Raw genomic sequence first — 20,951 nt, 5'->3', positions numbered from 1 at the left:
CAGGGTTTCTCTGTGGTTTTGGAGCCTGTCCTGGAACTAGCTCTTGTAGACCAGGCTGGTCTCGAACTCACAGAGATCCGCCTGCCTCTGCCTCCCAAGTGCTGGGATTAAAGGCGTGCGCCACCACCGCCCGGCTCTATTTCTTAATTTTTATCTATGTGTATATGTACGTGTTTGCCTATGGAGGGCACATGCCTGCAGAGCAGGTGGAGGCCAGATGTTGGACTCCCCTAGAGTTGGGAACCGAATTTGGTTTTTCTGTAAGAGCAGTATGCATTCTTAACCTGAGCCTCTTTCCAGCCCCTCAAAATCTCTTTTTGTTTATTGTTGTTTGCTTGTCTGTTTCTCTGTATAGCTCGGGCTGTCCTGGAACTTGCTTTGTAGATCAGGTTAGCCTCAGACTTAGAGAGATCCCCTGTCTCTGCCTCCAGATGCTGGGATTAAAAGCGTGCGCCTCTATGATTAGCTTAATGAATAACTCTTGAGGTCTGCCTCAAGAGGTGGAGGCGAGAGAATGGGTTCAAGAGAGGGTGGGTCATTCTCACCTCCAGCGGGAGTTCCAGCAGCCGGGACCACACAGGACCCTGTCTTAAAAAATACAAAACCTGGGCATGAGGCGGAGCTTGGTTGACAGAGCATGTCGGGAGCTAATGGTTCTGTTCCCAGGACTTCAAAAACCAAGTGTGGTGGTGTTCACTGCAATTACAGTCGGAAGGATCTCACAAAGACCTCAGCCACGCGATGGTGGCGCACGCCTTTAATCCCAGCACTCGGGAGGCAGAGGCAGGCGGATCTCTGTGAGTTCGAGACCAGCCTGGTCTGCAGAGCTAGTTCCAGGACAGGCTCCAAAGCCACAGAGAAACTCTGTCTCGAAAAAACCAAAAAAAAAAAAAAAAAAAAAAAAAAAAAAAAAAAAAAAAGACCTCAGCCACACGGGAAGTTTCAGGCCAACCTCAAAAAAATACACACACACACACACACATAATATATATAATATGTCCCTTGAGATTGGAATTCAAGCCCCATTGCTATCTATACATTACAGACAGAGATCCAGAGTCATTTATAAAAACTTTATTGAGGGGAATGGGTAGAAAATGGCGGTGATGCCCCTCGAGTTGAATAAATAGTTAAAGAGAGCAAACAATACATACGTCCGCCCTGGTGCTTGGGGAGGCCCCCCAGGGGCTCACGAGGCTGTCAGCTGGATGGCAAAGACCTCGCCATCTGCAGGTGACTCGGCAGTGCCTGGAGTCTCAGCTCCGCCTTCAGCTCCAGGTGTCCCACCCGCGCCATTGAGACAAACCGCCTCGCCAGAGCTCTCGGCCTCCTGGACGTTGTACTCGCCCTTCTTGCAGGCCGTGGATTGCACGTAGAAGGCCAGGCCGGCCCCCACGGCCAGCAGCACCGCGCCCCCTGCTGCACCGCCCACAGCGACCCACAGCCACGGACCTGTGGGCGCAGACCCTCGCCAGGGTGGGCAAGCCCTTATTCTCCCCCAGCCCCCATGCACCTGCTACTGCAGCCTGACAGAAGGGGCCCAGGAAGGCCTCTCCAGCATCGGGGAACCCCAAAATACCATATGCTTATAAGCCCTTGTACCCCCTACAAGGTCCTCATGTCCCAGCTCCTCCCATTTCCCTAAGGGGACAGCCTGGAGAGACCAGCTCAGCCTTCCTCTAGCTCTGATAGACCCCAGCCCCAGGACACACATGAATTGGGGTCACCATCAGCTACTCTGAGGATATCTCTGACCCCAGTTCTTCTACAGTGACATGGTGGAGAGTGAATTGGGTCAAGTGTTTCTTAGCAACTGCTACCCACTCTAATGCGACTCCCCCACCCCCAGGTCTGTCCTTGGAAGTCTTTTCTTCCTTTTATGTGTTTGAAAGGTCTTTTGTGGCATAGGTTGGCCTTACACTCCCTGTATGGCTAAGGATGACGAACTTAACCTTGGAATCATTCTGCCTCCACTTCCTGTATTTCCCTCCAGTATGGGGCACGACACACAGGTGGGCAGCATTGTCTTGCCTCCTGTCCATTCTCTCTGCCTCCACTTCTTTCCCCTAACCTGTCACCAACAGCCCCATCCATTAGCGCCCTCGACCTCCACATTTGGCCCTCTTTGGTCTTGCATACGGAGAGGTAGAGTCGGGGCCAGCCACCCCAAGGCCTAGGTCACTCCGTGTTGCATGTCCCTTGCCCCACCTCCACCCCAGGAACCCTCCACTCACCGGCCACGCGCACAGTGATGCGTCGCGTGTGGCGCCCATGCGCATTGGTGGCTGCGCACTCATACTCGCCGCCGTGGCTGCCCATGGCGCTTGCCACGCTCAGCGTGCTGTTGTTGCTGGAGAGGCCGAGGTTGAGAGCCCCCGGGGGCGTGCGCCAGCTGATCTGTGCTGGAGGCCAGGCCTCTGCACGGCAGGTCAGAGTGAAGTTACCGCCAGGCCGCACGCTTGGGGGCGAGGCCGCCAGCTCGGCCACTACAGGCCGGTCTGCAAGGGCACAAAGAGGCTGCTCAGCACTGGGCGTTAATCAAGCATCCTCGGGATGGGGATATCCAGAATCAGTGCCCTCCTGGGATGGGCGGGCAAAACCGCTGCCTCCTCTGAGAGTCCCACTTCCACTACCTATCTACCCTACTGTGGGACCAGAAATGCTTGTTTCTTACTGAGGGGTACTGAAAACAGTCCCTCTGAATTCCCATGGGTTTGCCATTCTCCCCTCCCATGGCTGATGCGAGGAGGAGAGAGAGACAGCAAGCTAGAGAGAATCTATATAGTCCTGGCCGGGGTGGGGGGGTTGTAGCCTCTACATAGACCAGGCTGTCCTGGAACAGATATCTGCCTGCCTCTGCCTCTCAAGTGTTAGAACTAAAAGTACTGGGAATAGAACGCATAGCTTTGTGCGCGTTAACTGAGCGTTCCATCCACTGGACTATATCCCCAGCCCTCCGGGCACCTCGCTAGCGGTCTGAGTCATCTCCATCCTGCGCTATCCTCACTCACATTCCACACCCACGGTGACCGTCCGTGAATCCGTGCCATGCATGTTGGTGGCCACACAGTGGTAGGTCCCCGCATCCTCTCGGGACACACGCAGCCTCTCCAGCCTGGCGGCACCCTCCCTGGAGCAGCGCACCCGAGGAGCGGGGCGGCCCTTGGCACTGCAGGTCAGCGAGGTAGCCTCCGCTCCTTCCAGCCAAGTCTGATGACTTGGGCAGCTGGACTCATCCATCTGTGGCGGCGCTGCAGAGCAACCGTCAAAAGGAGGGGCGTCAGGGAAGGGAGGGACCCTGGGATACCCCGTACTTCCCGCCCACCTGCCCCCCTCCCTGCTCACACTCCGCGCTCACGACGACAGTTTTGACTGCGGAACCGTGCCGGTTGGTGGCGTTGCAGAGGTAGATGCCCGGTGACAGGTTACTAGAGGTCATAGAGTTTCTAGGACCAGGGTTTGAGGACACCAGGGGTAATACCACCCCTTCACTAGCACCCTCGGAGCCCAGGCACTCCACGCGTGGTTCTGGCTTCCCATCAACTACACAGGAAAACAGCTTTCCAGATCCTTCTACCCACGTCCAGTTGCTCGGGCAACTGAGCTCCTCAAAACTGGGACCGTCTAGGAAACAGGGAAAAAGGAGTTCACATTGAGGACAGAGGATACCGGTGTGCTCCTCTCTCCTGCCGCCTCTACTCACATTCTACCGTGACAACCACATTTTTGGCCGCTGATCCTCTGGTGTTGATGGCTTCGCATCGGTAAATGCCGGCGTGCTCCCGAGCCACACGCAGAGGCCCTTCCATGACTTCCTCGTTCTCAGAGCGCACACAACTCACGCTAGGCGGTGGGACCCCGTGTGCCACACAGCTAAGCGATGCCTCTGTTCCCTCCAGCCAAATGATATGTTCTGGGCAGCCAACACTGTCCAGCGCTGGGGCATCTGGAACGGGTTTTTTTTTTTTTTTTTTTTTTTTTTGTTTTTGTTTTTCGAGACAGGGTTTCTCTGTGGCTTTGGAGCCTGTCCTGGAACTAGCTCTGTAGACCAGGCTGGTCTCGAACTCACAGAGATCCGCCTGCCTCTGCCTCCCGAGTGCTGGGATTAAAGGCGTGCGCCACCACCGCCCGGCTTTGGAACGGGTTTTGTTTTGTAAGGCAGGCTATCCTATAGCACAGGTTGGCCTCGAACTCATGTAACTGAGGACTATATTGAACTCCTGTTCCTCCAGCCTCCTATTTCCAAGTTCTGGGCTTTAATTATGCCATGCAGAGGATGGAACCTCATACATGCTAAGGAAGCAATCTACCTATTGATTTAGAAACCCGTCGAATTCCCCCAATGACCCTTCTTTCTGCCTTCTGCTTCCAGAAAGGGTTTGGCGAGCTATATTCTGCATGGGAGATACCTCTTTCTCGCTCTCATTTTTGAAGATAGGGTTTCTCTGTGTAGTCCTGGCTGTTCTGGAACTCACTGTGTAGACCAGGCTGGCCTCAAACTCACAGAGATCTGTGCTGGGATCTGTGCCACTATTGCCCCGCCCCCCCCCCGCGCCCGCGTGATATTTGTATGGGAAACCACTACCCAGCCCATGCACCGAGGTGGGAGGCAGTTCTGTCTTTTCACCTTTACATGGGTTCTGGAGAGAAACTCAGTTGGTCAGGCCCCTTTCCTGAGGTCTCAGGGTGCAGTTGGACTGATTCCCACAAAGCGCCCATGGGACCTTCCCAGGTACACTTCCCAGTTTTGATCGCCAGACTGTGCCCAGAATCCACAACCAAGTTTATGAACACCCTCCCAGTTCCCTTCAATGTCCTCCCAATCCCTGCTGCAGCTGGGTGGGCCTCTCTCCCTCTTTGTAGGCCAGCTTCCCAAAAGAGATGCAGATGCCAGCCTCTCCCCACTCACACTCCACAGTCAGGGTCACATCCTTGACCGCCTGGCCTTGGCCATTCACCGCTGTGCAGCGGTAAGTGCCTGCGAGGGCGCGAGTCACTGGGCCCAGCAGGCCGAGCGCCAGCACGGCCCCACCATCAGCCCTCGCACAGTGCACCGAGGGCTCTGGGTTCCCACGGGCTTCGCAGTGGAGGGTCTGCTCTGGACCCTCGGGCCATGTCCAGCTCCTGGGACAATCCGAGTCATCCAGCCGGGGTGAATCTGCAAGGAAGAGGCAGAGGAAATACAGTATGGTTAAAGATGGGGCCGCGGGCTGGAGAGATGGCTCAGTGGTTAAGAGCATTGCCTGCTCTTCAAAAGGTCCTGAGTTCAATTCCCAGCAACCACATGGTGGCTCACAACCATCTGTAAAGAGGTCTGGCGCCCTCTTCTGGCCTTCAGGCATACACACAGATAGAATATTGTATACATAATAAATAAATATTTAAAAAAAAAAGATGGGGCCCGCGGTATTGTCTTTGGAGGTCACAAAGAAAGGGTGAATACCCACTCACACAGGACACGAAGCTCAGTGCTCTGGTTCTTTCTTAGGGTCTCCCCATCCACTTCGAGGGCAGCGTCACAGAAGAAGCTCCGCTTGTCGTCGTTCTCTGTGGCATTTAACTGGAGCTCAGCGGGTTGCCCCGGGACCGCAGCAGAAATTCCCTCCAAGGTGACAAGGGCTCGAGTCCCAGCCCAGCAGCTTATGGTCACCACCTTCCCCTCCGGGGCTTCTGGCTCGCTCAAAGTCAGAAGTGGAGCAGGGAAGCCTGGGGGGGGGGGGGGGGTGAAACATTGGGTGGGGTTCACTGGCCACGCCCCATCAGGTAATTCAACACCTCCCCATCCATTCCTTTCTAGCTTTCCACAGCTCCTGCCCTGGAACGCTCCCGCCTTGCCAATTCGGGCGTGGAGGCCCCGCCTACTTTAAGGCTCTGCCTGAGACTCTGGTCCCAGACCCGGCGGTTGAAGCCCATCCTCGATTCTCCTTACTGTAGACAGTCAGATTTTCCTGGGTCTCCCTGCTCTCGCCCCCGAGGGTCACGCTGCACATCAGCTGTGTGATGCCTTCTTGTTCTGCGCTTGGCGTAGCTGTGGCAGTGGCCACGAGGTTGTCGCCATCGAGGGTCACATCGGGATGCAGCCTCTGATCTCCCAGCGAGAGGTAAACCCCAGCTTCTGGGGCAGGAAACAGTCCATCCAAAGTGCAGCTCACTGGTCTTTCTGAGCCCACTTCTAAGAATCGGGGAGCAACTAGGCTCGGGGGAATTGGAGGCAGGGCTGGGGGAGACAAAGAACCAGAGCTCGAGTATATATATTAAGCGTTCAGTGTGGACCAAGCAATTTGCATGCATTGTTTGGTTTCATCATAAAATACAAAAGGGCCAGCGATATGGCTCAGCGAATACAGACGCTGGCCGCCAAGTCTAACAACCTGATTTGATTCCTAGGACCCATATTGTAAAGTTGTCCTTTAACTTCCACACATGCACCATGGGGAGTGCATTCTCTCTCTCTCTCTCTCTCTCTCTCTCTCTCTCTCTCTCTCTCTCTCTCTCTCTCTCTCTCTCTCTCTCTCTCTCTCTCTCAGTAAATATAAACACAAACAAAAGAGCCCACAGAGGTATACACTTAAGCTAGTAATCGTGTTGAAGTAAGGGCTAGGCGCTAAACTTCAGGCAGCCCTGTCTGTGTAGTTCAGGCTGGGCTTAAATTCACAGAGATCTGACTTATCTCTTGTCTCCCAAGTGTTGGGACTGAAGGCGTGCGACACTACACCTGGCTGCCCCTAAACTTCTTAAAACCTGTCAGTTGAGTCCACACTCACCAAAGGTGCGGAGCTGTCTGACTGCGGAGCTGTTTGCGAAGAGTCCCAGGCCGTGTGGCCGCAGGTCCAGCTCGGCGAGGCATGAGAAATTGACCCCGTGGTCCTCCCTGCGCGCCAGGACTGTGGCGGTGAGCACCGCGCCGCGCGCTCGGGGTGGCTCGCCCGCGAAACTGCGGCGGGTCAGCTCTTGGGCGCCCCGCAGCAGAGTCAACGTGAGGCTCGCTCGGGGTCCGGCTCCCGGAACCCTGCAGCTCAAGGTGAAGTTCTCGCCCACGGGCTGCCAAGGAGGCAGCGGCACTAGCTCTACCCGATCCGGCCGCTCTGCAAGGGACCGAAACTTCGGCTCTAGTGAGCTGCAACGCTCACCCGGTTGCGCGTGGAAAGGAGGGAGTGAGGGCCGGTGGGCGGAGCTTGAAGGGGAGGTCCAGAGACCTAAGGGGCGTGACCACCCAGAACTCACGGAAAGTTCGAATGAGCCCACGCGCTTGTAGTGTGCGGCGCGCACAGCGGAAGAAGCAGACGGGTTGGGTCTCTGGCTCTCGGATGTCCACCAGCTGTCGAGCCAGCCAGCGAAGACCCCTCTGGGTCCCGTTCCGGCGCAGCGAGGTCTCCAGGCCACCGCGCTCCGGCCGCGGACAGTTAGTGCTGCAGTTGAGCCACAGAGAGCCCCCGCGCTCCACGAGCGCCACACGGGGCTGAAGGTCCGCCCAGAAAGGTTCTAGCGCGACCGCTGACCGGGAAAACGCGGGCTCAGCCTGGGGACCCCCTCTCTGAAATCTTAGCGCCCCTATATCCCAAATCAGGGGTCTCAGCAAAGACGAGGAGAGGCCACCGCCAAGAAACAGCACGGGAGTCCCGCATCCCACTCAAGCTTCGAGGCTGGCACACTCTGAGAGGGGCGTCTCTGGAAGCCTTGCTTTCTAAGGCACAGATGGGGACACTCGGTGCGGGGAGAATGGGGTCTCGGATGCACACGTCAGTAGTGGGGAGGAGGAGACTCCAGTGGGGGGGGATGGGGAACCAAGTGAGTCTCAAGACTCTGGTGGATCGTCAGGAAATGGGGGTGGGGAGACACACTGAGGCTGGGGGCGAAAGTGTGGAGACAAGACTGAGTCAAAGGCTTAAAGGAGACTGTCCCCAAACTTGAGTAACTTGGACAGAAAGCCTCAAGGCTGGACTCCTGGAAGGAACCGCGGGAAAAGCCCCAGAAAAGCTGGTTGCCAGGGTTACAACTGGAGGGGGTACAGAGCCTCTGAGTCATAAGAGTTGAGGAGATGGGGGTCTTTGAGGATCACGAATAGGGATGATGCCAGTCCGTGAACCATAGGGCACGACAGAGCAGGAAAGACTAGGAAAACCACAATGTCTCCTGAGCGGGGTTAGGTGCAAAACCCCGAATCCAGAAAAGGTGCTGGGTTCAGATCTGAAAGATCGAGGTATGTTGGGGTGGAGGAGGGATTGGGAGAAGCCCCAGGTTCCAGTGGTGGCAGAAGCGTGGGAAGCAAGAAGAGGGCGGAGCCTGGAGGGACACCCGAGCCGCCCTCTCGGGTCCTTCAAAACCGCCCCCGCCTTGTCCACCTGGCTCCGCGGGCCGGCTCTTCTTACCTGAGATGCCGAGGATCCCCAGGCCCAGGGCCGCCCAGAGGCCGAGAAGCGCTTGGCGCAGCCCTGGCGAAGGCCCCGGCATCGCCGCCGCTGCCGGGGAGGGGAGAACGCAGGAGGCAAGGGGAGCGCGAGTGATGGAGAGCCGAGCTGGGAGGACGGCGCAGCGCAGCGGGTGGAGTGTGGGGGTGGCAGAGTTGCGCCCAGGGATTGGTTTAAACGTTGGTAACTTGGTTTCCAAGGAGGGGGCGGTGGCAGAGGCGGTGATGGGGGGCGAACTGCCGGGAGGCGAGCACGCACCGGGCTGCTCTCGGCTTAGAGCAGACTAGCTGACCAGGCAGGAGCGGTCCCCCGTAGGGGGAGGGGGTCTACGTGGAGCGGTCTGATAGTCTAAAGCCTTTTGGGGGCGACCAAGCTCTCCCGCGTCATCTGTGGCGAAGGAGAGGAGGGATGCTATAAGGCCCTGCCCAAACTCCACCATCCTAGGTATAGATTCTGGGATAAACGCGCTAGGGTTCCAGGCCACGCCCATCTTCGGCCTCCCACTAGCGCCCCTTGGAGCAGGTGGATAGTGGGTTGCTTGTAGAATCTTGGGAAGTCGTAGTATGTTGAAAAGGTGGTTTTAAGAGGAGGGTGTGGGGAAGCCTCCCTTAACTGAGGCTTAGCTTTGACCTCCAGCAGATTGAACATGGGAGCCACGCCCCTAAGACCTCCTCCGTGCACGCGGCGACGGAGGAGGGGGGGGGGGATCAAGTGCCCGCGAATCGCAGACACGTGTGCGTGTGCGCCGCGTTCGCGGGCGTCTAAATTAGAGTCGGTTTCGGCACACGATCTGTATTTACCCAGCGTGCAGCGGGAATGTGCCTACAATGCTGTTGTGAACCGAGTCTCTCAGGAGAGCATCTGTGGGCGCCACAGCCTCTGTTGGATAACCAGTACGAGATTCTGCAATCCTAGCTGAACCAGAAGATCAACTGGGGACACTTGTGAACTCGCATCTGTCTCTAAGCTTTGACATCGCTCCCCAGATGCAAGCCTGGCTCGGTGACAACAAACGCGTTGCCATGATGGAAGTCTGTGACAGCCCATGTGGTCTGAGCAAGCATCTCAAACTTGTTGCTACGCTAGATTTCCAATCTGGGTATCTGCTTCTACTCCATGCAGGAGACCCCGCCCAATCATGTATCCCCTCCCCCTTCATTAATGGTAACCCCGGGGACCGGTTCTAGCTCCACCCACTGGCCTCAGTAACGCGCAAGATCTGCTAGGGACAAGAAGATTAGAGAAGGGAAACTTAGCTTCCAATCAGAGCTATGGTGTGTATCCGCAGAGCCAATCAGAAAAGGCCATATTAAGAGCCTGTCCTCCCCCAACTCAGGGCCTGGAGGAGAGGCCAGTTTAGCCCTTCTGCCCTGCAGTGATAAATCCAGCAAGACTGAACGCGGAGAGGAACTCGGGTTCTGGGACCTCAAGCCGGTCTTGAAGGAGAAACTTCAGGTGCCTTGAGACACACGAGATGTTGTTTACTCCGGTACCGGGTATTGAAACCAAGGCTAGGCAAACGTACCCCTGAGCTATAAATCTTCAGCCAATAAACAAGGAGTTTGGAGACGTCAGGGTCCCCTAAAAATGAAACCACTTCCTCCAAGAACCGTAGGACAAAGACTGAGGAAGAAGGCTTTATTGATCCAACAAGAGTATATGAATTAGTTGTTCTGGGCTTCTTTTTCCTCCCTCTTGTTCGGGGCATCGAACACCCGTCTATAACTGAGTCTGAACGGCCAGGTACTTGCGCACGTAGACAGTCCCCACAGCCAGGAGGATCCCCACCAGGGCTGCGATGGAGGCAGAAGCCAAGGCTTTGGAGACTGGACTCAAAGCTGGGAGCGGGAGTGAAAATCAGGAACGAGGAGGTCTGAGGACCTCCAAGCGTGGATGGAGCCCACCCCTGTTCTGCTGGCCCTCTTGGGGTGGCAACATCCCCTCCCCCGCACCAATTCCCCAAGTTTGCAGGGTGCCTCACCGAGGACCTTCAACATAACAGGTGCAGAACTGCTGCGCACGACTAGCCCGTCGAGATTGAGGCGTGCATGGCAGGTGAGTGGTTGCCAGAGGTCGTTGGGTCCTGCCCGCATCACGTAGGTCAAAGTGACATTAGCCAGACCTGAACCGGTGAAGCGCTCCAGACTTTCAAAATAAACCACCCGGCCACCTCTTCTCAGGCTCACCACCAAGAACCCCACGGGGAACACGTGTACCACATAGCAGCGTAGAGTGTACTTGTGGCCCATTAGGACCGGAGGCTCCATGATCACGCTTCTCGGCCGTTCTAAGGCAAGAAGGGTAACATCCGCAGGCACCTCCTAAAGTAAAACTGCCAACTATCCCATTCCTCCACCCTTCTCCCCTCTCCCCACCCCGGCCTGAACCCCGGTCTCCCTCACTGTAAGCGGTGATCATGGCGGTGGCCTCGCGCGTTTCTCCAGCGCAAGTGACGACGCAACGCACCTTGGAATTCCAGGCCCTCACATCCAGCAGCTGGTAAGATACCCAACCCGAGCCACTGAGTGTCTTTCCCTGCCGCAGCTGCGTGCGCAGGCTGGAACGCACCGGCAGGGGGCAGCTATGGCTGCAGTTAAGCCACACCGAGCCCCCGGGAGGCACAGCCTCCAGCTCCGGGCTTAAACGCACCAAGAAAGGCGTTGAGGTCCCGGAAGGCGCGGGAGGGCTTTGCCTCCACTCATGGTGGGAGCTCACACCCCTCGGATAGGTGGCCACCAGCAAAAGCGACGGGAGCAGGACAGACTCCATGGCACAAAGCCCGCGGTGCGTTACGGGAGACCGGGGTAGTTTCAGCTGGCCCTGGAGATAAGACTCCCTGGCCACGCCCAAGAGTGGGCCCAGCAGCCCTGTTGAAGACACCGCCTCCCAAATGACACATCAGACCCCACAGTTAACCAGAAGTCATTGCACTTTTCTGAACTGGGACTCTAGTTTTCACTTAAGCTCCAAAAGGTCATTAAATAGATTTCAGTGGGTGTTGTAATGGCTCAGGCCTTTAATCCCAGCATTCAGGAGACGGGCAGGCAGATCTCTGTGAGTTAGAGGCCAGCACGGTCCACATAGCAGGTTCCAGGACATTCAGGCTACATAGAGATGCTGTCTCAAAAAACAAAGACAAAGAAAAAAAACAAACAAAAAGCTAGTTTGCAGACTCGGGGTTAGGGTAACAGGTAACACTTTGAAGAAGTGGGGAGTCAGGAATACTTAGAGGGAGCTCTAGGTAACTGAAGTCACCTGTCCTCAAACTCACATAAAACTTCATCGCTGCAAAGGAAAGGCTTCTGAGCTGGGAGGGATGCTTACTGCCCGCCCCAGCTTGCAGGACCCTCCTAAGTGATTGCAGCATTTTCTTCCAGACTTTCCCTTTGAGATGGAGCCAGGTGGGGCATGCAGGGATTGACCACAGTTTCATGAGCATGAGACTCCATTGTTCAGCTGCCAAGGGTAGGCATCCATATTTAGGTATGGGGCCTGACATGGGAAGCAAAGACAGGAATGTATGTGGGTGGGGCCTATGAGCAGGGAACCCGATAGTCCACTTAGTATTTTTGTGACAGCTCCTTTGGGAAAAGCATCCTGACCAACAGAGGAGCCCTAGACCCATGTGAGTCTTTCTCCAGGCTGTTGTGTGCACAGCCCCTGCAATAGGAGCCAGACAAGAACCTATGTGATCACCTGCTCACTGCTCTAGTATCTGTGTAGGGTACTCAATAAATAGCAGGTAAAACTTCGAATTAATAAATACATCATCACGAAGAGTTCCTGTGTCAGAGGAAGTATGGTCTTATGTTTCAACTCCTGCTTGTCTATTGGAGACCACTCTTCCTCAGGCAGGGCCCTCAGCGTGGGCAGTAGGGATGAGGTCAGCATTTCCTTACTGAAGGCCTGCAAGGCTGTGGGTGTGTCCAGGTCACAGATCCACGCCCTTGATGTTGCTCCCTCCTCTCCAAGTGTGAGGCCAAGGAGGTCTGATTGGTGCACGTCCAGGCCACCATCTTGTCTTGTCACAACCAGAGGAGGTGGGTAAACACTATCTGTCTACCTTTCTGTTCAAAAGCAGCACCAGCTGCACCCGCAGAGGGGCCAGGGAGGTGTTGGTGTCCTGGTGGCTCAGGGAGGCGGGGCTTGCGCCTTCAGTTTCATGGCCTCTTCCTGCGCCCTCTGTAGCTTGTATATCTTGATCTTTCTCTGGCGGTTATAGAAGTATATGGCTGCTGTGATTATAAGGACAATGACCAGCATTGTCACCAAAATGATGATCAGGGTAACGTTGGTCTTTGTGTCTGTGTAGTAACAGAACAGGATGATAAGGATTAGGCATCTGGCACCCTGCTCACCACTCACCCAGCCCTATACCCCGGGACACTCACAGACCGTCAGGAACACGGCTCTGGTGATATTTCCATGGGAGCTTTCAGCATGGCACACATAGGTGCCGTTCATCGCCCAACTGACAGACTTTACCACCCCGATGGGCAGCGGGGCTCCATCTCCTTTCCGGCTGCAGTTCAGTGTGGGGGGTGGGTTCCCCCTGGCCTCACATTTCAGAGTCTGCTGAGTCCTCACTTCCCAGGTCCAGTTCACTGGGCAGTCACTCTCGTTCAGGTACGGACCATCTGGAGAAATGATCGTGTGAGGACACAGGCCAGGAAGGGCTCAGAGGGCACCAGGGGCACTAGGGGACCACAGTTACAACCGGGCACTCCCACTCACACAGCACTTGCAGTTCCAGGGTCCGGGTTTTAAACAGCACCTGCCCAGCCACCTTCAGGGCAGCAGAACAAGAGAAGCGTCGCTTGTTATCTTTAGCTGTGGCTGCCTTCAGCGTGTATTGGACCTTCGGGGACGGGGGCCCGGACAGAACATCAGTCAGATTCACCACCTGCGCTCCACCGCTGGCTTCACAACTCACAGTCACTTGGCTCCCTTCTGAGACGTTTGGCGGGCTCTGGGTCAAGGCAGGAGCTGGAAAGCCTGTGGGAAGGACACACTGTGAGCCCGCCCAATGCAAACCCAGCCCTTGATGGCTCAGCGGCCCCCTCTAGTGTCAGCCCCAACCTCCAGCATTGGACATTCCTGGACGGGGTTCCCCCTTTTGAAAGGCCTAGCATATTTTTGTTGTTGTTTGTTTTTTGAGACAGGGTCTTTTTTTTTTTTTTTTTTTTGGTTTTTTGAGACAGGGTTTCTCTGTGGTTTTGGAGTCTGTCCTGGAACTAGCTCTTGTAGACCAGGCTGGTCTCGAACTCACAGAGATCCGCCTGTCTCTGCCTCCCGAGTGCTGGGATTAAAGGCGTGCGCCACCACCGCCCGGCCTTGAGACAGGGTCTTACCGTGTAGCCCTGGCTGGCCTCGAACTCATAACAATCCCACCTGTCTCTGCTACCCCTGTGCTGGGATTATAGGTGTGTGTCACTACTCCCTGCCTCAGGTCAGTCTTTCTCTTGAAAATGCTTTCACCTGCCTTAGTCGTGCCCCTGGTCCCAGTCCTGATTCTCATTTGAGCTAACCTATGCTAGGCCATGGCCCCTGGAAGTTCCACGCCTGGGCACCTACTCTGGGTCCTTCCTCTGCACTGGGCCCTACCCTTTGGTACACCTCCTTGGTATCAAGTCTCTAGCTATCTCTGGACTAAGCCCATCCCTTCTTACTGTAGATGCTCAAGGTCCTCTGGGCCCTCAGGGTCTGGTCTGCCAGCTTCAAAACACAGAGCAGCTGCTGAGTTCCCTCCAGCTCCGCAGTCACCTCCACCAAGGCCATGGCAGACACCAAGTCTCTGTGGTTTGTGCTCTTGGAGGTCAGTGTATGGCCTCCCAGCTCCAGAGATATCTGGGCTTCAGAGGCAGGAAACAGGCCTTCCATGGAGCAGAGCACTTTCTGCTTGGTGCCCACCTCCAGGAGGTCATGGGTGTTGAGCTTCGGGATGGTCACAGGAAGATCTTAAGAGAGAACACAGGCATAAGGAAGAGCAATGGCCACCCACAAACTCATTTTTCTCCTTCCTTCCTTCCTTCCTTCCTTCCTTCCTTCTTTAATGTACATTGGTGTAAAGGTGTCAGATCCCCTAGAACCTGAGTTTACAGACAGTTGTGAGCTGCCATGTGGGTGCTGAGAATTGAACCTGGGTCCTCTGGAAGAGCAGTGTTCTTACTGCTGAGCCATCTCTCCAGTCCCCCCCTTTTCTTTATGTATTTACTGTGTATACACAGACACGTCTCACTTGAGGAGGTCCTCTGGAAGCTGGGAACTGAACTCATGTCACCTAGCTTGGATGCAAACCCTTTACCCAGTGAGCCATCTCACCAGTCCCAAAACTGCACTCACAAGGTCACCATTTTCTCAGCGCCTCGCCCCCACTGCAGGGGTCGGCTTCTTCCCAAGGTCCCTCCTGCACCCTATGTAGGAATACCCTGGTTCCCAGAGCCTCACCGAAAGCCCGGAGCTGCCTGGTCATGGAGACATTCGTGAACAGCGCTAGCCCTTGTGGCCTGAGGTCCAGCTCTGTGCGACATGAGAAATTGGCTTTGTGGTCGTTTCTGCTCACCAGCACCGTGACTGTGATCTCTTTGGGGTTCTTGGGGTCCACATCCACTGGCTGCCGGTACAGCACCTCCTCCCCTCGGAGCAGCATGACTGAGAGTTGGCGCCGCGGTGTCCCACCATCCACCAGGCAGCGCAGGGTGAGGTTCTTACCCACCTGCTGCCAGGTGGGCAGAGGGTCCAGCTCCACACGCTTTGGGAACGCTGCAGGGAGACAGGGGGTTAGGGGTCACCTGTCTGATGACCTCAGTCTCCCCAAAACACACCCTACCATCTAAGCAGCCAGGAATGCAGAGAGCTTTGGGGAAAGCTAGGGAGGAGGCCAGGAGTGTTTGCACAGGGACCATAACCATCCCCGCAATATCTGAGATAAATTCCAGTTTCTAGCATCAGAACATTGAGCAAATAAATAGAAATCTAAGCACGTGGGTGTGCTAGAGGTTGATCAGACTCTTGGGGAGGGGGGCAGTGACTCAGTCTTAGAGGGCTTGCCTACCAGGCAGGAGGCCCTGGGGCCCATGTGGAGGTGAACAGAAAGAATCAACCACACAGAGCTGTCCTCTGACCTCCACATGTGCACAGGGCATACAGGTCTGCACTCAGACATCCTACGCACGCGATAAGAATAACACGCCTTAGCCGGGCAGTGGTGGCACACGCCTTTAATCCCAGCACTCGGGAGGCAGAGGTTGGTGGATCTCTGTGAGTTCCAGGACAGCCAGAGCAGTAACACAGAGAAACCCTGTCTCAATCAAACAAATGAAACAAAAAACAAACAAACAAGAAATACGACAAAAAAAAAAGTTTAGGTCATCCAGGTACCTATAAAGCCGGAGCCTAGCCTGGGCTATGTCATGTATTATCTCAAAGAGGAATGGGCCAAGAAATTATTCAGAAGGTAACGGTTTTTTTTTCCACCCAAGCGTGACAATCTGAATTCAATCTGAGGGATCCATATGGTGGAAGAGAAAATAGATTCCCAAACGCTGACTCTGAGGGCTGGAGAGGTGGCTCAGTGGTTAAGAGCACACATAGGCAGGCCTTGCAGGGAACCCAGCATCTATATGGTGGCTCACAAGCCCAGGGAATCTGGCCACCTCTTCTGGCCTCCTCAGGCACCAGGCACTCACTGGGTGCACAGACTTCCCTACAGGCAAAACATCCATACACATAAAATAAAAATGAACCTTTTTGTAAAAGTTGACCTCTGACATCCACACACATACTGTGCCATCCTCTCCCATTCAAAATAAAAATTAAAAAAAAAAAACTTGTGGAATTTGAGTTCCTTGGACTGGTGAGATGGCTCAGTGGTTAAGACCACTGGCTGCTCCTCCTGGAGGACCTAGGTTCAATTCCCAGCCCCCACATGGCAGTCACAGCTGTCTGTAACTCCTGTTCCAGGGGATCTGATTCCCACATACAATCTTTAAGGCCAAGTATATAAAATAAAAATAAATAATTAAAAAGAAGAAGAAGAAAAGAATTTGGGTCCTAAGTACCCAAACGGCGGTGGAGCCTGCTTCCCTGACTTAAAATACAGGCACGTGGGACGGTATGGTACATTACTTCCTGACTCTGAGCTTCAGTCTCTCACCAAGTCCTACTTGTTCCATTCTTCAAATATTTGTCTGCCCTTCCCATCTTGGATGCTGCAGTCACAAGCAGCAAGTGCAGACAGGCTGAGGCTGTATGCCAACTGCTGCCCAGCTTCCGGTAATCCAGCTTTCCGCTAACCAGACCGCTCCACTCCCTTTGTGGGAGTACCTGCTAGCTCCTGACAGCACCTAACTCCCCAACCCATGCACAGTCTTCTCTCCCCAACTCCAGCCTCGCTCTGGGCTCTTCACTCCGCCTGGTGCATCCACCCCCAGTTGTTTGTTAGCACCCTCCCCCCTCCCGCAGCTGACCTGGAAATCACTATATAGACCAGGCTGCCCTTGAACTCTGCCTCCCAAGTACTGGGATTAAAGGTGTGCAACCACCACACCTGGCTCAAATTCGTTGTGGTCACAGGGTAGAAATTAAGGCACAGTTGAACAGCCGAAGTAACAGGCACAGAAAGGTCGCAGAGACAGAATTCCAGCCCCAGCCTTGGGCTCCCAAACCGGGTACCCTGGAAAAGCTCTTCAGAGGAACTTCCTAAGGCTACCACCAGGAATGCCTGAGGACTTCCCTTCTTCCAGGGCAACACTGGCACATAAGCCCCCATCCCCCAAGCCACATGCTGAGATTTCCCAAAGGCTAGGATTATGGCCTTTAGGCTTCTTCATGTCAGAGCAATCTGAGGGAAACTGACAGGGTCAACAAATAAACCAAGACGCCAAGTGCCCAATGGTCATCCAGTTCCTTGGTGCTAATTCTAGAGCCAGCTGGGTAGAACTTCTGCCTGGAATTCCCCGGTTTAGGTAAAGAACCCCAGCCTAGAATACCCAGAGAAGCCGGGAGCTGGTTGGTGGTTAGTGCTAGCAGCATGTGAACATTGGATTCCATGTATAAATATAGCCTCCGCCATTCTGCCCCCACTGCTCCTGAGCACAGAAACCACCACAGCACTCCTTCTCAGCACCCACTCCTCCTCAGCACCCATTTCTTCTGAGTTACAACATTCCTTCCAGCAGGAAGGCGCTTATGCATTCTTTTATACAGTTGCATACTCTTCCACTCTTCCATGGTATGTCTAAACCAAACTTAATCTCACCATCTCTGTGAATGTTTGACCTTCAAATACAGCTGCACTGCAGACTGGAGGTAGAGTTCAGCGACAAAGTGAATACTTGGCCGAGTGCCAAGCTCTGATGACTCCATCCTCAGCCCAAAGGGACAGAACAACCCTAGAACCTGACTTGTTTGTTCCCTGTAGGAGGGATCCATGCATCAACGAGTTCCAAGACTGTGGAGGTCACAGGACACATAGAGATCTTGTGTAAAGACCTGACATCCAACCCAGGCTTGGAAGCACACACCTATGATCTGGGTGCCTGGGAGGCACATACATGAAGAGCAAGATGTGAGGGGCCGGAGGGGTACTCAGAGATTAACAGCACTGGCTGCTTTTCCAGAGGACTTGGGTTCAATTCCCAGCACCTACATGACAGCTCACAACTGTCTGTAACTCCAGTTTTAGGGAATCTGACATTCTCACACAGATATACATGCAGGGAAAATACCAATGGACATAAATAATACTTTTTTTTTTTTTTTTGGTTTTTCGAGACAGGGTTTCTCTGTGGTTTTGGAGCCTGTCCTGGAACTAGCTCTTGTAGACCAGGCTGGTCTCGAACTCACAGAGATCTGCCTGCCTCTGCCTCCCTAGTGCTGGGATTAAAGGCATGCACCACCAGCTACCACCACCTGGCTTAAAAAAATTATTTTTTAAAACCCAAAATATTAGAAATAATTAAAAATAAAGACAAAACAATAAATAAAGTTTAAAAAAAGGTAGAACAATCCAGACATCAAATGGTGGCATTTTGGAATGTGCTAAATTCCTGTGGTACATTCTCCTTGAAGTTTACAAGGTCTCTAAGTGACGGTGGGACTTTCCAAGGCTGTCTGCTGGTGCCAGTTGCCATGTCCCCACTGGGTCTCCCTATACTCCACCCCGGGCCCTGTCACTCACAGTATAAGTTGATGGTGGCAGAGGCTGAGGACTGGATGGTGCCACAGGTCTCAAAGCACAGGGGCTTGCTGTCTTCTTCAATGTCACTCAGTTCAAACAGCTTCCACCTATGTCCACTCTCTACCTCTCTTTTGGGCCACTGAGTCTCCAAGCCCAGGATGAGGTTCTCAGTGCAGGAGGAAGAGCAGTTCACCTGCATGGATGCACCCAATGGCAGGAAAGCTTCTATGGGGTGGATGGATACTTGAGCGCCACCAGGCCCTGGAACAAAAAGGAGAGATGATAGGCTGGTTCAGCCATGTAACTTCAGAGCTAGGTGCTGGGTATGCAGCCTTGAGGCAGGCAGGATTTTGCCCTCGATGAAGCCATGCTTGAGTACACAAGGTAACTAATTATGGGTGTTGAGGGGCTGGGTACAGTGGGCAGAGTGCCTTCCTGGCATGCCTGAAGCGCGAGTTCCATCCTCAGCACCCATAACATGGGTGTAATTCAGCACTCAAGAAGTAGAGGCAGGAGGATCAGGAGTTGAACACCATCCTGGGCTACAGATGGAGCTCAAGGGTAGCCTTGGCTACAGAAATTCCCCTCTCCCAACACCAAGTACTGGATTTTCTTTCTTTGAAAAGTGGTGGCGCACGCCTTTAATCCCAGTACCTGGGAGGCAGAGGCAGGCGGATCTCTGTGAGTTTGAGGCCAGCCTGGTCTATGGAGTGAGTTCCAGGACAGCCAGTGCTACACAGAGAAACCCTGCCTGGGGGAGGGGAATTAAAACAAAAGTGTCTGAGCTCATGTTTCTCCTCCACCCCAAAGATTCCAGTGCTGTGATTAGCAGTCTGGGGTGGCGGTAGTCCAGTTGGAGATTCTCTCAGGCACCTCTGGAATTATTCTGGTTCCATGGAGAGCCCTGAGGCGGAAAAGATCCAGCTAGGAGTAACGGATTCTGGGAGTGAGCAGCAGAGCAAGTTCTGAATCTTCCTCTCATTGGAGGACGCAGGTGCTGCCCCCAGGCAGCAGCAGGGGAGGGCAGCAGTGGGGAGTCCTGAGCCACCTCACTTCGCAGCCTCTGCCTCCTGAGTATACAAACCCTGGAATTCCCCAGCCCAGAAGCAGCCTGGACTTCCCCAGGGGTGAGGATGAGGAACAGAGTATCTGTGGGGAGCAACGGGACCTCAAGGCTCAGCTTGGTATCGATGGTTCCACATACTATTTGTTCCCCACTTGGGCCACATTCTAGCTGCCCCATGACAAGGGCGGGGACCACAGACCAGGTCCCAGGTTCTAAAAGGACAAGTTTATGGAGGAGTGGTGTGTCTCGAGCCTGTGATCCCAGACTGAAGAGGGGAAAACGGGTGGTGGGGGGAAGGGAGCGGAGGAGCGTGAAGACTGAGAGTTCAAGGCCAGCCTAGGCTAAGTGTCTTGGCGGCGGCATTCTCAAAACAGGAAAGAAGGGAAGGGGAGGGGAGGAGAGGAGAGGGAGAAGAGAGGGAAGAGACGGAGAGACAGACAGAATTGTGTTCTGTAACCCATTCGCGGGATTCGAACTCCAAGCTGTTAGCTTTCAACCCTTCACTTCCACTCCCACTTCCCGTTAATAGCCACCTAATTACTACCAGTTTGCTGTTCCGCTGGCCAGGGAGAGCAGATTCCACCCGGAGTCCAGAGACTTGTCCCTAAAAGCGACCCCACCTTGGACTCACCTGGAATCACAAGGGCTACCAGGGCCAGGAGCAGAGGCAGGATGGGAGCCATAGCAAGGCCAGGGCAGAGCGCAGGTAGCAGCGTCCGGGTCACATGCACTGGGTGCAGACTGAGGCTCTGCACCGCGTCCGCTCCTTTATAGTCGCTGGCCACGGGGGACCGAGGGGCGGTGCTGGCGGGGCCACTTTCCCGGAAACCTCGCGCCTTCCCCCTCTTGAACGAGGACTTCGGTATTTCCGGATGGAGACAGTGCCCTGGCCGAGAGGGATGGTCCTGCCTCGCTGGCTCTCGTAGCCCAGGAATTTCCAAACTGAAGCAACAGACATGTTGGGGGCGGGGTGTGTGAGGGAGAGGGTGTCAGCGAACTGAAGGTGCGTTCAGAAAAGAAGGCTCCGGGCCTCCTGGAGTCATGCCTCCAGGTTAACTGGTTAACTAATGCGTAATTCCTTGGACGACTATCCCCCTCGAGGGGTAAACTGAGGCTCGGTGCTGGGCAGGTAAACGAAATGAAATCCCGAACCTGCAGCTCCTACAGGTCCCTTTAATCCATCAGACATCCTTAGCCAAGGGTAAGACCTCCCTGGAATCATTTGGGGACGCCTTCTACCCAGGCGCCCCTCTCCTTAGGGCCATGCCCCACCTAGTTGGCACTAGAGATTTTCGGA

General features: G+C 54.6%; 3 protein-coding genes across 5 annotated transcripts; all 3 read right to left on the bottom strand.

Annotated features, from left to right (window-relative positions):
- Positions 1-1,058: 1,058 nt before the first annotated feature.
- On the bottom strand, positions 1,059-8,667 carry Icam5 (intercellular adhesion molecule 5). 2 transcript variants are annotated; one of them, XM_057768946.1, is made up of 11 exons: positions 8,370-8,667; positions 7,225-7,551; positions 6,765-7,085; positions 5,930-6,217; positions 5,452-5,706; positions 4,910-5,158; positions 3,704-3,946; positions 3,346-3,624; positions 3,012-3,251; positions 2,235-2,498; positions 1,059-1,452 (listed from the first exon to the last, which is right to left on the bottom strand). In XM_057768946.1, the coding sequence occupies exons 1-11, from the start codon at positions 8,449-8,451 to the stop codon at positions 1,190-1,192; spliced, it is 2,811 nt and encodes a 936-aa protein (XP_057624929.1). In that variant the 5' UTR covers positions 8,452-8,667; the 3' UTR covers positions 1,059-1,189. The 2 variants fall into 2 exon arrangements, with proteins under 2 accessions (XP_057624929.1, XP_057624930.1); XM_057768947.1 differs by having other exon boundaries at positions 7,225-7,494; positions 8,370-8,665.
- A 1,366-nt stretch (positions 8,668-10,033) lies between these two features.
- On the bottom strand, positions 10,034-11,220 carry Icam4 (intercellular adhesion molecule 4 (Landsteiner-Wiener blood group)). Of its 2 annotated transcripts, XM_057768926.1 has the most exons (3): positions 10,811-11,220; positions 10,390-10,695; positions 10,034-10,246 (listed from the first exon to the last, which is right to left on the bottom strand). In XM_057768926.1, the coding sequence occupies exons 1-3, from the start codon at positions 11,175-11,177 to the stop codon at positions 10,128-10,130; spliced, it is 792 nt and encodes a 263-aa protein (XP_057624909.1). In that variant the 5' UTR covers positions 11,178-11,220; the 3' UTR covers positions 10,034-10,127. The 2 variants fall into 2 exon arrangements, with proteins under 2 accessions (XP_057624909.1, XP_057624908.1); XM_057768925.1 differs by having other exon boundaries at positions 10,152-10,695.
- Positions 11,221-11,243: 23 nt separating this feature from the next.
- On the bottom strand, positions 11,244-20,629 carry Icam1 (intercellular adhesion molecule 1). Its single transcript, XM_057768924.1, has 7 exons — positions 20,286-20,629; positions 18,589-18,849; positions 14,856-15,170; positions 14,078-14,365; positions 13,143-13,403; positions 12,800-13,045; positions 11,244-12,712 (listed from the first exon to the last, which is right to left on the bottom strand). The coding sequence occupies exons 1-7, from the start codon at positions 20,335-20,337 to the stop codon at positions 12,540-12,542; spliced, it is 1,596 nt and encodes a 531-aa protein (XP_057624907.1). The 5' UTR covers positions 20,338-20,629; the 3' UTR covers positions 11,244-12,539.
- Between the last annotated feature and the right edge of the window lie 322 nt (positions 20,630-20,951).

Source organism: Chionomys nivalis, chromosome 4, assembly GCF_950005125.1.
Source record: "Chionomys nivalis chromosome 4, mChiNiv1.1, whole genome shotgun sequence".
Classification (NCBI taxonomy): Eukaryota; Metazoa; Chordata; class Mammalia; order Rodentia; family Cricetidae; genus Chionomys; species Chionomys nivalis.
This window is presented reverse-complemented; position numbering and strand designations above follow the sequence as displayed.

Bases quoted from the DNA above. Each gene is read 5' to 3' on its own strand.
- Icam5 (XM_057768946.1), bottom strand. From the start codon at position 8,451: ATGCCGGGGCCTTCGCCAGGGCTGCGCCAAGCGCTTCTCGGCCTCTGG. The intron at 7,552-8,369 runs GTAAGAAGAGCC...TTTGGGATATAG, and splicing joins GGGGATCCTCGGCATCTCAG to GGGCGCTAAGATTTCAGAGA. The intron at 3,947-4,909 runs GTGAGTGGGGAG...AACCCGTTCCAG, and splicing joins TGTGACCCTGACTGTGGAGT to ATGCCCCAGCGCTGGACAGT.
- Icam1 (XM_057768924.1), bottom strand. From the start codon at position 20,337: ATGGCTCCCATCCTGCCTCTGCTCCTGGCCCTGGTAGCCCTTGTGATT. The intron at 18,850-20,285 runs GTGAGTCCAAGG...TTTTTGTTCCAG, and splicing joins GGTAGCCCTTGTGATTCCAG to GGCCTGGTGGCGCTCAAGTA. The intron at 14,366-14,855 runs GTGAGGCTCTGG...TTCTCTCTTAAG, and splicing joins CAGGCAGCTCCGGGCTTTCG to ATCTTCCTGTGACCATCCCG.
- Icam4 (XM_057768925.1), bottom strand. From the start codon at position 11,177: ATGGAGTCTGTCCTGCTCCCGTCGCTTTTGCTGGTGGCCACCTATCCG. The intron at 10,696-10,810 runs GTGAGGGAGACC...TTCTTGCCTTAG, and splicing joins CGCCATGATCACCGCTTACA to AACGGCCGAGAAGCGTGATC.